This window comes from Podarcis filfolensis, assembly GCF_964270895.1.
Source record: "Podarcis filfolensis genome assembly, chromosome: 5".
Lineage (NCBI taxonomy): Eukaryota > Metazoa > Chordata > Lepidosauria > Squamata > Lacertidae > Podarcis > Podarcis filfolensis.
In genome coordinates this window covers 68,144,673-68,159,771 of record NC_139608.1, presented here as the reverse complement: position 1 = coordinate 68,159,771, position 15,099 = coordinate 68,144,673, and the positions used below count along the sequence as shown (strand labels likewise).

General features: G+C 46.8%; 1 protein-coding gene across 1 annotated transcript in view; it reads right to left on the bottom strand.

Moving 5' to 3' along the window:
- SPOCK2 (SPARC (osteonectin), cwcv and kazal like domains proteoglycan 2) overlaps nucleotides 1-10,945 on the bottom strand; it is a 70,836-nt gene extending 59,891 nt beyond the window's left edge. Inside the window, exon 1 of the mRNA XM_083614283.1 lies at nucleotides 10,519-10,945. Coding sequence (XP_083470409.1) covers nucleotides 10,519-10,695 — 177 coding nt within the window. The 5' untranslated portion in view covers nucleotides 10,696-10,945. The remainder of the gene's footprint in view (nucleotides 1-10,518) is intronic.
- Between the last annotated feature and the right edge of the window lie 4,154 nt (nucleotides 10,946-15,099).

Sequence of the window (15,099 nt, the reverse complement as noted above, 5' to 3'; positions counted from 1 at the left end):
GTTTTCCTAAATACTCTTTCACACATTCCCACTCTTTCTTACATTTTTGGTTTGGTTGGTTCCTAATTGCCTCTGTCATTTTTGCTAATCCCAAATATTCACACAATTTGATTTGCCATTCTTCCTTTGTCCCCCTTCCAATTCCTAGCAATTAACATTCTTGCTGCGATTGTAGCATATAGAAACACCTTTTTTGTCACTAGGTATATCAATTGTCATAATGCCCAGAAGAAAGGCTTCAGACTTCTTCTCGAATGTTTCTCTAAACATTTTTCTTAATTCATCACAGACAGTGTTCTGGATTTTTTTAATTTTATCACAACCCCACCACATGTGGTACATTGTTCCTTCCCCTTGATTACACCTCCAGCATACATTTGATTTTGATTTATATATTTTAGCCCATTTTCTGGGGGGTCATGTAAATAGCACGGTTCGTAATGTGAACTGGTGTGCTGCGGATGACACAGTGCTAAATATGGAACTTGGGAGACCAGTGTTCAAATTCTAGATCTGCCATATAAGGGTTAGGAGCTGCTGAGCTTGGACCGATCATTATGATGTCTGGAGTGAGGCAGATATGAGAGCGGAATGTTAATCGCAGACATGATTTATTTGTGCATCCAAGTGTTTGCGCCCTTGGACTTAAATTTTGAACCAAGCTAATGTGAGGTGGGAGGCTAGTACTTTCTTTTAAAGCTTTCAAAATTAAAGCTGCAGGGGAATAAATTAAGTTGGAGGAGCACACTGAACAGATCTAATTTAAGTTAATTCTGAGTCCAAAAAAATGACCTACAGATAAAATTCAGTAACCGTCAGCAATTGCTGTCCTGCTGCAAATATCAGAAACGCACCAGCAGCTTCTTCTGTCGGAAATTTCTGTATACCCCAGGAATGTCAATTCTGGGAGATGTAGTTGTTGACTGCACATTTAAAGCATTCAACGTCCCCTAAAGAAACCTGAGAACTGTAATCTACCACTGATAGAGCTTCAACACCCAGCTCCCTTAACGAACTACAGCTCCCACGAGGCTTTGGGGGAAGCCATGTGCATTAAACCTGCTTTAAATGTCTGGTGTGATGTTAAACAAGGAACTTTCATCCATCAGAATACAGGTGCAGAGGGAAAACCCCATTGTTTTTTCTAGGCAAATTAAAGCTAAAGAGATCTAGGTAAAGGGACCCCTGACCATTAGGTCCAGTTGTGGCCGACTCTGGGGTTGCGGCGCTCATCTCGCTTTATTGGCCGAGGGAGCCGGCGTACAGCTTCCAGGTCATGTGGCCAGCATGACTAAGCCGCTTCTGGCGAAACAGAGCAGCGCACGGAAATGCCGTTTACCTTCCCGCAGGAGCGGTACCTATTTATCTACTTGCACTGGCGTGCTTTCGAACTGCTAGGTTGGCAGGAGCAGGGACTGAGCAACGGGAGCTCACCCCGTCATGGGGATTCGAACCGCCGACCTTCTGATCGGCAAGTCCTAGGCTCTGTGGTTTAACCCACAGCACCACCCGCGTTCCTGAGCCACCCGCGTCCCTAGAGATCTAAGAGATCTAACTGGTAATTAATTCTCCTACTGTCTGTATTTCTTATAGGAGTGGTCATTTTATTGTGTTTTTCACTTTTACTTTTTAAGCTATGATTAATCATCTAAAGCAGGGGGTGGGGGACCTTTTCCAGACTGAGGGCCACACTTCCTTCTGGGCAACCTTTCAGGGGCCACATGCCAGTAGTACATGGGGCCAGAGGCAAAACTGGCAGAGCAACGAATGCAAATCTTCCTTTTGTATAGTAGGTTGGTTTTACTCTTTATCCTCCATCTGGACGAACTAGAGGCACTATCGGAGTTCAAAGGAATATTCAAGGAGGATCCATAGTAGAGCTGATGAAGGGATATGGCCTGGGGAGAATCCTGGGGTCTAGACAGAGAAGCTACCCTTGGTCTACAGCTTTGGCAACCTTTTCAGCAGAAAGGTTTTTATATTTATGAATCAACCAATCAAATGACAATATTTAGGGAGGTAAGGCTAAAACCTAGGTCAACGGATGGGCTGCAATGCAAGGGACAGCTCAATTCGAAGCATGCTTTCTCAGAAGAAACCTCACCACCTTGGGTTGGGCTTACTTGCTTGATATCACATGCATAGGATCGTAGCCTTTATCTCACCATGGAATGCCAGCTTTACTCCTTGTTCATAAGACACACTCAGTATCTATAGGTGCCTGGGATACTCATGCAATCATATTCCATTTTTACAAATTATGCATTGGCTCAATAAAGAGTATCTTCTCCCACATAACAAAATATTGCAGTTTTGAGTGCTGGGAAAATGTGATATCCTTGCAACAGAAGGGTTTGAAGGAAAACAATCTGGATCCCCAAGAACAAGTGATTAACTATCGGGGGAGGAGGGGACATCCTCAGTACAGCCAAGGGTCTAGAAACACCATCTATTTCTCCCCCAAAATTAACCAAGTAAAGCATAATTCGAGCCAGCTACTTCATGATCCTGGAAGCCCAGATATATCATGACCCCCATCTCTAATTCCGCCACCCCATCTACAAATGTTAATGAGAAGAAGTGTGCAAAGAGCTGGGATAGGATAGCAAGGGGCAAAGCTTGCATACAGCAAGAGCACTAGGCTAGTTGTGCCCTTATTTCCTTATCTACTTCAAATATACCAGGGGTGGGAAAGATCCAGCCCTCTGATGTTGGTGGACTCTAACTCCCATCAGCTCCAGCAAGCATAGCCAATGGTCAGGGATGATTGGAGCTGTAGTCCAACACTGGGAAGACCAAAGGTTCCTCATCCTTACAATACACTGTATAGTCTGCCATATTTTATTAACTGGTTTAGACAACGGCCATTAGTGTATGATGAAACTCAGTTACACAGGATGAAGGACGAAGGGTCTTACCAAAAGATCCATCATACACCCCTGCCCTGCCCTCTCCTGGATCCAAAAGGACCCGTGCGTCGGAGGTTGCATGTCAGTTGGATACACAGAAAATGGTAGCCGCCTGCATAGTGTTAGGAATATAGGTTGTTAGATCCTTTTATCCCATTTAGTCTGCTTGCAAACAGCACTCCTCTCTTTCTCCCCATCTTGCAATGAACAGGCCACACAGTTAAGTAAATTTAAAACAATTTACTTACAAAATGTTCCAAAGGTCAGATTCATGCATTTATCCAAGCAGCAGCAAGGCAGAATACTCTTGGGTAGAAAATACAGAAAGATAGTTCCAAACATGTCCTCTAAGCTTGGCACTTGCTTAGGCACGTCTTCCTTGGTCAGTTCCATGGCATGGGGGGGGGGGGGAGAAATATTCACTTCCCCCCTCTTGGGGGCAGAAGGAAGAGGAGGCGTGAACTGAGCCTAGGAAACACAGCTCTATTATCTTAACCCTTTCATACACTAACTAGCCCTATGCTTGCTAGTTGAGCCACTGACGTTGCCTAAGAAGCTTCTTGTAGCACCAGCCACTCTGTGTTCCAACCCAGCTATGCATAGGATCAGGAAAGGGTTAGAAATCAGATCAAGCCGCATTCCTTGTCAGCATCAGGATCATGGATGTTGTCAGATGGGAGTGCAAGCAAGTTTGGCAAGGCTACTCCTTTTAACCAAAGGTCAACTGCCTATTTTCAGTATGACTGAAGAAGATGCTGAGAGTGAATCACATCGCATGAATGCAACTAGGGCTGTGAAGACCAGCATGCAAGCGACAGTCCCTTCAACAATGCTTGAACGTGATGGGCAATGGGGCTGGGCAGTATCTGGTTTCCAACATCGTGATATATCTATCACCAGCTAAACATCGTGATATACCGATATATATCACAATGTCTGAAATAAGGATGGAGCTATGTAGAGGCATTGGCTTGCTTCACAGTTTTTCCAACATCATGATTTTTGCATAGCACACACATACATTTGTGATATATTGCCAGATCAAAAATTATGAAACCACTATCACATGGAGGACTTCGTTCTGGTTTTGGACGATCTATCACCCAGCCCTAACACACATCATGATTCATGATATATTGCCAGGTCAAAGATTATGAAACGGATATCACAATGTGGACTTTAAAATAGTTTTGGACGATATATATTGGCCCAACCCTAATGGGCAGCCATTGGGGAATTAAAAGGGTGAGGACAAGCTTGTTTGGCCCATTATGACTTTCTTCTTTATCTAGAGATAGATAGAGCCGTCCTATTAATTCTAGGCCATTGTTCCCCCAATGTCTGAGAGCTGAGGCACATTTTTCCCCCTTGAATTAAAACTGGAGGCACCGTTCACTCCAGAAAGATGTACACATGTACAGTGCAGAACAGTAAAAGGCAACCTGTTCACCTCTGCTGGAGTCACTGTTCTGAGCATGTCTCCTGACAGGTGGAGCACATGGCATTGCAACTAGAAAGCCCCACTTGCTCAATATTGGCTTCTGGGAGCAGCTCATCTGTGTTTCTGGCACGTGTCTCTCCCAGCCTTAGTTGTAGATGCCAGAAACACAGATGAGCTGCTACCAGAAGACAATATTGAGCAGGGCAGACCACCAGTCTGACTTGGTGGAAAGTGGCTTCTTCTGCTCCAGAGGAACTCACAGAGAGATGCAACCCCTTCCAAGAGTGGAGAAGGCTGCAGAGTCTCCGCATTGAAAAAGAGTGACTGAATTGTTGGATATGGCCTAATTAATACCCGCCCTATCGTGCTCAGGCAGAGCAATAAATCATGTTCCAAGACTCAAAGCCCTCGATGGGCAGGTCCTTCAAAGGCTGCTGGGAACTGTGCTTTTAATGAATTAATTCATCACACAGAGAGAGAGAGAGAGCTCTCTTGTGGAACGTAGCACAAGCATTACTTGTCTCACTGCCACGAGCCAACAAAACCTCACCCGCGGTTCTCCCGTTTCGTATTCGTTCCTGTCAAACCCGCCAAATTCCACAACGAGACAGAGTACCCCCAAACTATTTCTTCGGCCCACCTTGTTGGCACGCAAACATGGAAACATTTCCCGCCCTGTTTCTATTTTAAAAGGATCCCTGGGAACCTAGCATACCTCTGGAGCTGCCACGCATGGCATCGGTCAAGAGTATAGCCTGTCCTATGCGGAGGAGCAGCTGCGCGTGTCTATTTCACAACTCTGAGAGAAATGGAAACCCGGAGGGATGGAGGAACGAGACGCTGCTTCAAAAAGACCAGCATGCACCGTGGCTGCAATCCTGCACACAGGACTGGCTGAAAGGCAGGTGCTCTATTAAAAGTGTCTGTGTGAGTCAGGTGGGAAGAGAAGTGTGATTTTATTTTGCATCAAAGCATACAATGTTGTTGCAATCCTACATGCAGCCACATTAGAGAGGTTTGTTTTTTTTAAAGGATGGGGAAGAGGGAGTAATTTCCTTTTGCATTCCTTAGAGGAAACGTCGGGTGGGGTTGCCAAGGCACCAAAGATTACAGTATTTTCTAAGCTGAGAGCCAATTGACTTGCAAAGCATCTGTAACATCCCCTGTTATCAGAAATGCTTGTATGTATGTATGTATGTATGTATGTATGTATGCGTTGACGTTCCCTGGCATCACTGAAAATCACCCCCGAACTGATATGCATCAAACCACGGGCTTCAGTAATAACTGAATCAGCTTAATTTTCTTATGGTCATTTTCCTTTAGGAGAGGCACAACATGTTTTCCTTCTCTAGCTTCCAAAAGTTTTAAATATGATTATCAGGAGGTTTTGCTAAAATGACACTGGACTCAGAGTGGGCCCACATTAAAGTGAAGGTGTTGGGGGGGGGGGGGACATGTCCAAGTTAATGAACAGTAAAAAAATTATGTATGCAAAGGGGAGACAAGGACAAGATATTCAAACCAAGAGCGATATGTAACAAGTTGATATACCGCAAAGTTAAGCCGACCAATACTTCAAACGAGCTCCCTGTATTTTCATTTATGCACCTTACTCATTGTTGTGCTTTGCAATAAAATCACAATATGTAGCATTACAGGTTTTCAAGGCATTTTGCATGTCTTGTTTTCATAAACCTTTGCAAACAACAGTCCTGTAAGGTGGGTCAGAATGATTATCCTTCTACTGCAGATGCAACAGGGAGACTGGGCTGGCAGAAACCTGCCTGGATTGACCTACTGAGTTATTGGCAGCAGCGAGCTTTGATCACATCTGCAAACCTAGACCCACTTACCTGGGAGTAAGCTCCAATGAACTCAATGACACTCGCTTCTGAGTAGTAGACATGTAAAGGATCCCACTGTTAGCTGCTACATTACAGTAGGTCTCCACATATAGTTATGGTGGTTTTTTTTCTCTCTCTCTCTGGCCTTCAAAGAAAGGATACAAAAATAGCCAGGACAAAAGTGCCCTTGCGCAATTCCTTACCATGCCAAAGTATGTTTGCTGTGCAACGTAAAAGCACGTAAGAAAAGCCTCACTGGATCAGACCAAGCAAAGGTCCAACTAGACCAGCATCTTGTTACCGATAATCGCTAGGCAGATGCTTAAGAAGCCCACCAGAAAGGCTGGAAGACAATATATTTTTCATGCTGTCGCCCCCACTCCTAGCAAGCAGTGTTCAAGAGCCATACGGCCTCTGCACACAAGGGAGTCGATATGCGCGCAGTGGCTAATAGCCCTTGATAGACCCCACCCTGCTCCATAAATTTGTCTTATTTCTTTTAAAAGCATCCGAGCCAGCCTCCGTCGTCACAACCTGTGTCAGCGCACAACCCATCAATTAAGCACAGTTCATACGAAGAAGCACTTTCTTTTGCCCGTCCGGAATCAGCTGCCAATCAATGTCATTGAGTGACCCCCAACTTTCTAGTTTTCTATGTTTTATATGGGCACAGACCCACAGAATGGAAAGCTGGCCGTGCATTACTGACTCAAAAGACAATCTGGCAGGGGGCGGAGGGGAGGTGCATTCATAATCCTTTGCAAATGCATTGTTCCTGGCCAAAGCCAATCTGCTCAGATTGCAGCATGTCTTTGTGGGGATGGTGTGTGTGTGTGTGTGTGTGTGTGTGTGTGTGTGTCCGTCCGTCCATCCTACCCTTTATTTAATGCCTTTGCTAGTAAATCTTCCAGAGGGGTAGTGGGAAGAACTAAGTGGCTCTTCAGACGATGTCAAGAGGGCAAAAGCCAGTCTTTCTGAGTTTTATTGCTTAATCAAATTGCTTCTCCTTCTGATGGAACAGCCATTAGATAAAACCGTAGCTGCTTCCAAACCTGCCTTCCCATCAGCTGACCAGACATTTTCCCAGCCTCCTTGGTGGGTTTATGAAATAGACCAAACCAGATGTCGGAGGGGCTATGTCGGAAAAATATGTGCCCATGCTGGCAAGCTTGCAAGACTTTTCCCTGGGAGCAATTAACCCGGAATTAACTAGCACTCCCTAAAATCACTAGCATCCCTCCGATGCCAAACTCAGGTAGCGAGTGCCAAAATAATTTTAGCCATAATGGGGGCTGCTGAGAAAGAAGTGGGGGGAATCAGAATGTCTGTGGGAGGAGAGGGGGAGCAGAGGTTTGTGGAAGTGTAAGGAATCATTTTGCAGGTTCCCCTCAGAGAACGCCACCCACAAGCACGAACTGTGCATGTGTGAGTACCTAAAAACCCCAGCGAACCAGGCGAAAGGCCTGCATACCCCAGTGTGGTGTTAAGTTAGTTAGTTCTTGTTTCCACCATGTTCAACCAAGACCACAAGCGGGGTGCAAAGAGCTCTTTTCCCAGCCCCTTGTCATCCACAAGTGCTCACAACCTCTGCTACTAGAGGTCGTATGTGGGGCTCTTGGGGGAGGGGGAACCCATCATTTGACCACCCGATGGTGAATAAAACTAAGGTTTTTAACAGTTGTTTCGAGGGCAAACTCATCTGAATTAAGTGCTCTTGCCCACAGAAATGTGTTTTCCCCCCTTTCTAAATGCAGGATTTACACTTTACGCTGCATAAATAGGGGAGCCAGCAGTGAGATGAGCATTATATCTTCTTCTTTTTTACTGGACCTGCTTCTTCCTCTTTATCACCTGCCTGGGCACGCACAAAGCGAGCAGAAGATGCTTTACCTGGCAAGCAAGCAAATGGCAGGTAAAGTGTCACCTGGTAAAATTCTGCAGGTGGGGGCTGCCCTTAAAAGGCACAGCAGTTAACAACAATGGCAAGCCTAGGCATCAGCCTATTTCATTTATCCTTTGTTTCGTTTGTACAGTTGCCTAGTCCCCATGAAAACTGGCACCGTTTTACTGATGAGGAGGCACAGGGAGGACCGAAAAGCAGATCTATTCAAACAGGGAGGGGTGGCTGTGGTGTGATCTTCTGGTCAATTAATTTTAAAAAGGAGAACTATACAAATGAACCCCCTTTCCTCCCACCCCACAAATATTGGTCTCCCTGGGGATCGCCTCTCTTCCGACTTTTATTTAGTGTGGACCTCACAGAATAAATCTTAAAAGAGCAGGGGCGGGAAGGGGGGAGAATTGCCCATCTGGTTGCATGATGAGCAAACTAGAGCTTTATCCACCCATTGTCCCAACAGCAGAGAACAGACGAACGGGCTTTCAAAAGGAAATCTGCAGCCACATACTCCAGAGAGCTTGCTGCATGAGTCTGCTCAGCAAAAGCAGCCGTCAGTCCAAATCCTACATAGGCTTAGTTGGGAGCAAACCCCACCAAACTCAGCATTCGTGAGCCTGAGTTCATTTATCCAGATGCACCCAGGGGAATTTAATTTAATTATCTCCGATGGCAGGCAGCTTGATCCGAACTCAGTCTGGGTTCACAACAACCTGCCATGGAAGTGAGCTAGTAAGAAGACGGATGCTCTGGACATGGGCAGAAATACACTTTCCTTTGCCAATGGAAGTCCAAGCTCCAAAATCTCCCCCTTATTTCCAGGCAGGATGCAGCAGTTTCGGCAGGTGCGGCTCACCGCTAAGGTGCTGCTTGGAGATAGGAAAACCTGCAACTGCCAAAATTCTCTCTTTCTACGTGCCTATTTTTTAAAAAAGCACACGAGCCTTGACCTCTATTGGGTTGGGTCCCAAGAATCTGTAGAAAATGAATCACTCTCAGTTTTGGCCTTGAAAGGTAAGTCAACTCATTCCTTGTTCTCTCATGCTGATAGTTGATGCCAGATGAGCTACCTCAGCAGCAGCAGCACCCCCCAGAACCCCCCCCCCAATTACTCTGGAAAAAGAAGGACCTGCATCTGCCATCTGGGTGTAAGATGAAGCTTCTCTGTTCCCTAGTGACCATCCTAAACAGTCACTAGGCACGTTTATTTCTCAGAAATCTTGCTTCCGAGTAGACTGGTCAGGATTGCACAGCCAGGCAGATTTCCCTCTTCTGCTTAGCTTGCACACCTGTATAATGTGGCTCCGTTTCCCCTTGCATCTACTATTCCCCCTCCCTCAATTTTCTCTGTCCTTTCGTTGATGTCCGATTTCGCCGGCGTCAGCCGTAAAAAAAAGGGGGGGGGAGCGGCGAGTGAAGTGTGCCCGCTCCAACACTGCAGTAACCAGCAAGACCAACCAAAGCACACTAACGTGGAAACCGATCCACCCGCCCCGTCCCAACTCCACCCGGCGTTTACTGTTCCGGGACCTTAAATATATAGCAAAGAATTTTTGCACAAGGTGGCAAACTGAGCAGGAAGCGACAAGGCGAGATGCCAGCCTGGAACAAACACACGCACAGCCCCCCCCCCCAGGCGCTGCGTGGCTTGCCTTGCAGCAAACGGCTCCGCCGCCAAGGGGCTCGTCGGAGTTCGCAAGGGCGGGTCTCCGCCTGGCCGCGTCGGAAGGAAACGGGAGTTCCGACGGGGCTCTGCGCAGCCAAGCAAAGCCAAGCTTGCGCGGCGGCCAGGAGAGATCTTTGCAAACTCGAGTGTGTCTGTTTGTGCGCGTAACAGGAATTAAACCGCGAGGCTGCAAAAGCTATAGCCGGGTATCCAAATCCCACTTGCTCCCGTTTAAAAATAAAGAATCGGGACCAACAGTGCAACCTCAGCTCTCCCAACCCCGCTTTTTGCTCGACAGCCGCCGTGCAAAGAACCGTGCAGGTTCCCACCTACCCGCCCAGCTTTCCCGCTCCAAATGCACCAGCCACTGGGAGCCCCCCCCCCGAGCCTTTGCAACGGTTGCTCCGCGCACTGCTACTGCTGCTGCAACCGGCGATTGCTCTTGGCGGCTCCCGGCGCGCCACCTGCACGCGGGTTGACGCTGCAAGAGGAGCCGCCTCAACCCGCCACCGCCTCCTCCACGCCACGCCTGCACCTACATCCTCGACAGCAGCAGCAGCAATTGTTGCAGGCTGCCAATCGCTCCGTTGCCCATGCACCCCCGCGGGTGCAACGCGTTGCAACAGCCTCTATCCACCGTTCCCTCCCTTCCCCACTCCCGGGTTGCCCTGAATGCTAGCAGGGCGGAGGAATTTGCATGCTACGAGGTAAAAAAATAAAATAAAAAATCATGCATGGGCTACTCCATCCGGACTCACGTCTCGGAAGCGGTTCCAGTGCTTGATCTTGCCGCTGTACTGGGAGATGGAAGACAGCCATTGCTCGTCCTCCATGAAATTGCCGGGATTGTCGCCTTCTTTGGCCGCCTTGCCGTCCCCTTCCGCCAAGGCGAGGGCCAGCAGCAGCGGCACCAGACAACAGCCTGGGGCTCTCATCTTGCCTGCGAGGCGGTGGCTCCCTCGCTGGCCGCAAAGCGATTCTTGAGACTTCTTCTTCTTCCTCTTCCTCCTCTGATCTCTCTCCCGGCTCGGAGGGAGAGAAGGGCGGCTGGATCCCCGCTGAAATGTGACCTGATTAGGAGATGCACTACTTCTGCGAAGCCCGGCGCTGCCTGGGAGCCACCGGGAGGATTACGGAGTCTGCGCCAAAAGAGGCAGGCTTAAGTCACTGGAGCATCAGCATCACATTTGACATCATCATACCTGTTAAAAGAAGCCCACCCCCGACGGAAGGGGGTTGGAGGGGACCGGGAGAGGGGCGAGGGGGGGGAGAGTAAGGACTCGGAATGGACCGGTCTCTTCGACTTCTGCCTAATTTGCAAAGGGCAACTCAGTGTGGCTATTGACTCATAATGACAGTGCATAGCCCAAGAAAGACCTTGGGAGGGGGGTCCTAGATTATTTTTATGAGCAGGAACTCCACAGCTTTTTAGTTCACTAGCTGTGGACAGTTTGGGCGTAGCCAGGATTTATGTTGACCACGGTAGGCACCCGTCCATCATCCTCTGTCTGGCTCTGTCATGGGGAATGAAATGTCTCCACAACCGTTGTTTTCAATTGCTTTCTTTTGACACCAAGTGCTCAGAAAAATATTTTCACAATTTATACTTTTAGTTAAGCATTTTTATTTATTTACTTGATGGGGGGGCACTGCCCTTCCCCCCCCCCAAGCTACGCCCATGTCCCAGAAGATAAGAAATATACACGAAAGAGGAGCTTATTGTGATCGGCATCCAAGCAATCAGGGTTATACAGAACTCTGAGCAGGTTGGGCAGACAGCAGTTTCTTTTAAAGCTATAGGGCAGGTAAGAACATCAGAAGATGCTGGTGGATCAGGCCAATGGCCCCTCTAGGCCAGCATCCTGTTCTCACAGCGGCCCACCAGAACCCAAGCACAAGAACACTCTTCCCTCCTGTGGCTTCCAGAAACTGGTATTCCAAAACATCATACTGCTTCCAGCTGTGGAGACAGAGCTTCACATCACAGCTTGTTGTTGTTGTTGTTTAGTCGTTTAGTCGTGTCCGACTCTTCGTGACCCCACGGACCAGAGCACGCCAGGCACTCCTGTCTTCCACTGCCTCCCGCAGTTTGGTCAGACTCATGTTTGTAGCTTCGAGAACACTATCCAACCATCTCGTCCTCTATCGTCCCCTTCTCCTTGTGCCCTCCATCTTTCCCAACATCAGGGTCTTTTCCAGGGAGTCTTCTCTTCTCATGAGGTGGCCAAAGTATTGGAGCCTCAGCTTCAGGATCTGTCCTTCCAGTGAGCACTCGGGGCTGATTTTCTTAAGAATGGATGCGTTTGATCTTCTTGCAGTCCATGGGACTCTCAAAAGTCTCCTCCAGCATCATAATTCAAAAGCATCAATTCTTCGGCGATCAGGCTTCTTTATGGTCCAGCTCTCACTTCCATACATCACTACTGGGAAAACCATGGCTTTAACTATACGGACCTTTGTTGGCAAGGTGATGTCTCTGCTTTTTAAGATGCTCGCATCACAGCTAGCAGCCATCAGTTGCTCTCTCCTTCGTGAATTTGTCCAATCTTCTTTGAAAGCCATCTAGGTTGTTGGTTACCACTACTTCCTGCAGAACTGAGTTCCATAGATTAACTATGCGCTGCATTAGGAAGCACTTTCCTTTATCTGCCCTGCATCTTCCATCATTCAGCTTCACTGAATGCCCACCACCAGTGCTAGCATTGAGAGAGGGAGGGTGCTTCCCCACCCCCCATGTCCACTTTCTTCCTGCCATGCATAGGTTTATAAACTTGCGTCATGGCGCCTCTTACTTGCCTAAAATGTTCCCAGTGCTGCAGCCTTTCTTCATAGAGTAGTCTCTCCATCCCTTAAGGGGTTGTGTCACACAAGATGCATGGGCCTGCCGTAGGCTTGGCACTCAACAGGGAGCTGGTGCGAGCCCAAGTGTACCAAAGGAGACACACAGTGATGCCCTTAGGTAATATTAGCTTCTGGACTTCATGGTCATATGGGACCGTTAGTAATGTGTATTATTTCCACTTCCTGCAATATGTACTAAGCCAACCCCACTGTGTTTGGGGGCGCTGCCCAGATGGCATCTCTCAATATAGCTGTTCGTTGCATTCACACTTTACATCTTAATTTTACTCCCCAAAAAAGGCCCCCTGGAGCTAGAGTGGTTTTACAGGAAAGGCTTTTAACCCCTCAGGTCACATCAGATAATGTTTCTCCCACACCCATGTTTCCCCCCATTTCCTAGCTATATGATACTGCAGGAACTCTCTGGGGGATTACAGCTGTTTGTAACGACTTTGCCAAACGTGATAACTAAACATTTCAAGCCCAACTGCTTCTACTCAAGCCCCTGCTCCCCAACCGAAAACTGCTGGATTCCATAGAATCTGGTGTCTCGAGGGATCCTAACCTATTCTCACCCAAGCACCAATGCGGCAACAGTGAGATCATACAAAGGACCAGGCCTGTACCAAACACAAACACCTTATCAGAATATCTGGATACATTTTAAAAGTGGGGAAGGGGAACCCATTTGGTAGGTGCAATTATTAATAATTGTGAGGCCATTGTTCTCCACAGGAGAGAGTTATGCATGTCCTGGACTTCCCTTCTGAAATAATAAGTGGGAACTGAAAGTGCTTAACTGTGGCAGGATCATGTCCACAACACTGACTCCCCTCACTCCCAAAATGCATACTGTACTCAGATTATTAAATGCAGCTACTCTTGCTTACCTGAATACTGTAGTTGTAGAACCTGTCAATTGAAACAACAGCAATAAAAACTAACCTCTACCTCACCAGATGTGCACCCTCCCTGTTCTATGCTGCTACTATACTGGGCAATTAAGTGCACTGTCTAGCATATCACTTACGGGTTCAACCACCTAGCAGAATTTGATGTTGCAAGTCTACAGTGAGACTTCCTTACTTTTGCAGCAATGAAGCCAATCAGTCCTGGTTCTTCCTGTGCGGGGATTTTACAGTCTTGCCAGACTCATGCTGCAACCCTGTGCACACCTATCTGGAAACAAACACCATTGAACATGCATAGGAGTAAGGGGGGGCGGGGAAGCCAACACTTCAATCTTCTAATGTTGTGCATGCTTAAGACAGTATCTTTCCAGCTCTTCAACCCAAACCCACCCCCCTCAAGAACCTCCAAGCCCATAGTCAAGGATTCATCCACTCTAAACTGGGAAAGCAGACAAAGGGCTATGGTTTCTCTTCTCAGAAAATCCTCCAAGAACAGGATACAGATGAGCTCTCCCGTACCTTTTCCTGGCCAATCATTTTTGATAGAAAGCTTCAAGGAATCCCAGTTGGGCATTTAATCATTGGACTATGCAGGGATGTTGAAACCCGTTTCAAGAGTTGACGTACATGCTTTTCACTGTCTTGACCTGCTGATAACCAACTGCTGGAAACTATAAGTGGGCTTATATCTATCATCAGTGAACATTGCACATGAAGAGTACAGATGGGTATATTGAACAGACATTAAACAAAAACTAGAGAGTGAGTTTTTAACATCACGTGAGTTAACCAAAGAAGAAGAAGCCAGGACATAATAAGATATGTGATTATTTCCATGGATCAGATGAAGAGTCATTCCAAAATGTGATGGAGGAAGCTGAAATTTAGATATCCCGTTATTGATATATGGAAATAATCAAGAGACCATTAAAAAGTTATTGTTTGGCTGTCTCCCTAGCCGGGGGGGGGGGGGAGTCCTATCAGGCCCAGGCAACATGACAAATAGCATGGGATGTTGTTGTGTCCACCCCTGTCCTAGGCAATCTACCATGTTGTCCCTGTTACTCACATAATTAAAAAAAATAAAGAAAAAATCCCAGCCCAATACTGTAAATATATAGCAGGACAAAGTTTCCAAATGTCTATTATTATTATTATTATTATTATTATTATTATTATTATTATTGAATTTATATACCGCCCTATACCTGGAGGTCTCAGCTATTTCCTTCCTGCCTGTCACTAGTATAACATATTTAAGAATAAACTGTCATTGCAGGTTAGAGGGGAGCCTTCAAGATAACAGAGATAATGATGGTTCTAGTTGCATCAATTGTGCTAAGTCAGAGATAGTGCTAAATGCTCATTCCCCAAAGATAGCTACATCATAGCTAATCTATCACACATGAGTAAAAGATCCTTATTTCTTGAACCCAGTTGACTAGCCTTTTCAGTATCGTATGCCAAATGTAAAGTAGCTTTTAAGTGGACCAGTCTTATTCCCCACCCCACAGTCTCCATCCCTATTTTTAAAAAGAAAAAAGTCTAGAAAGAGATTTAAATGGAAAGTACTCTATCCTAAGAGTC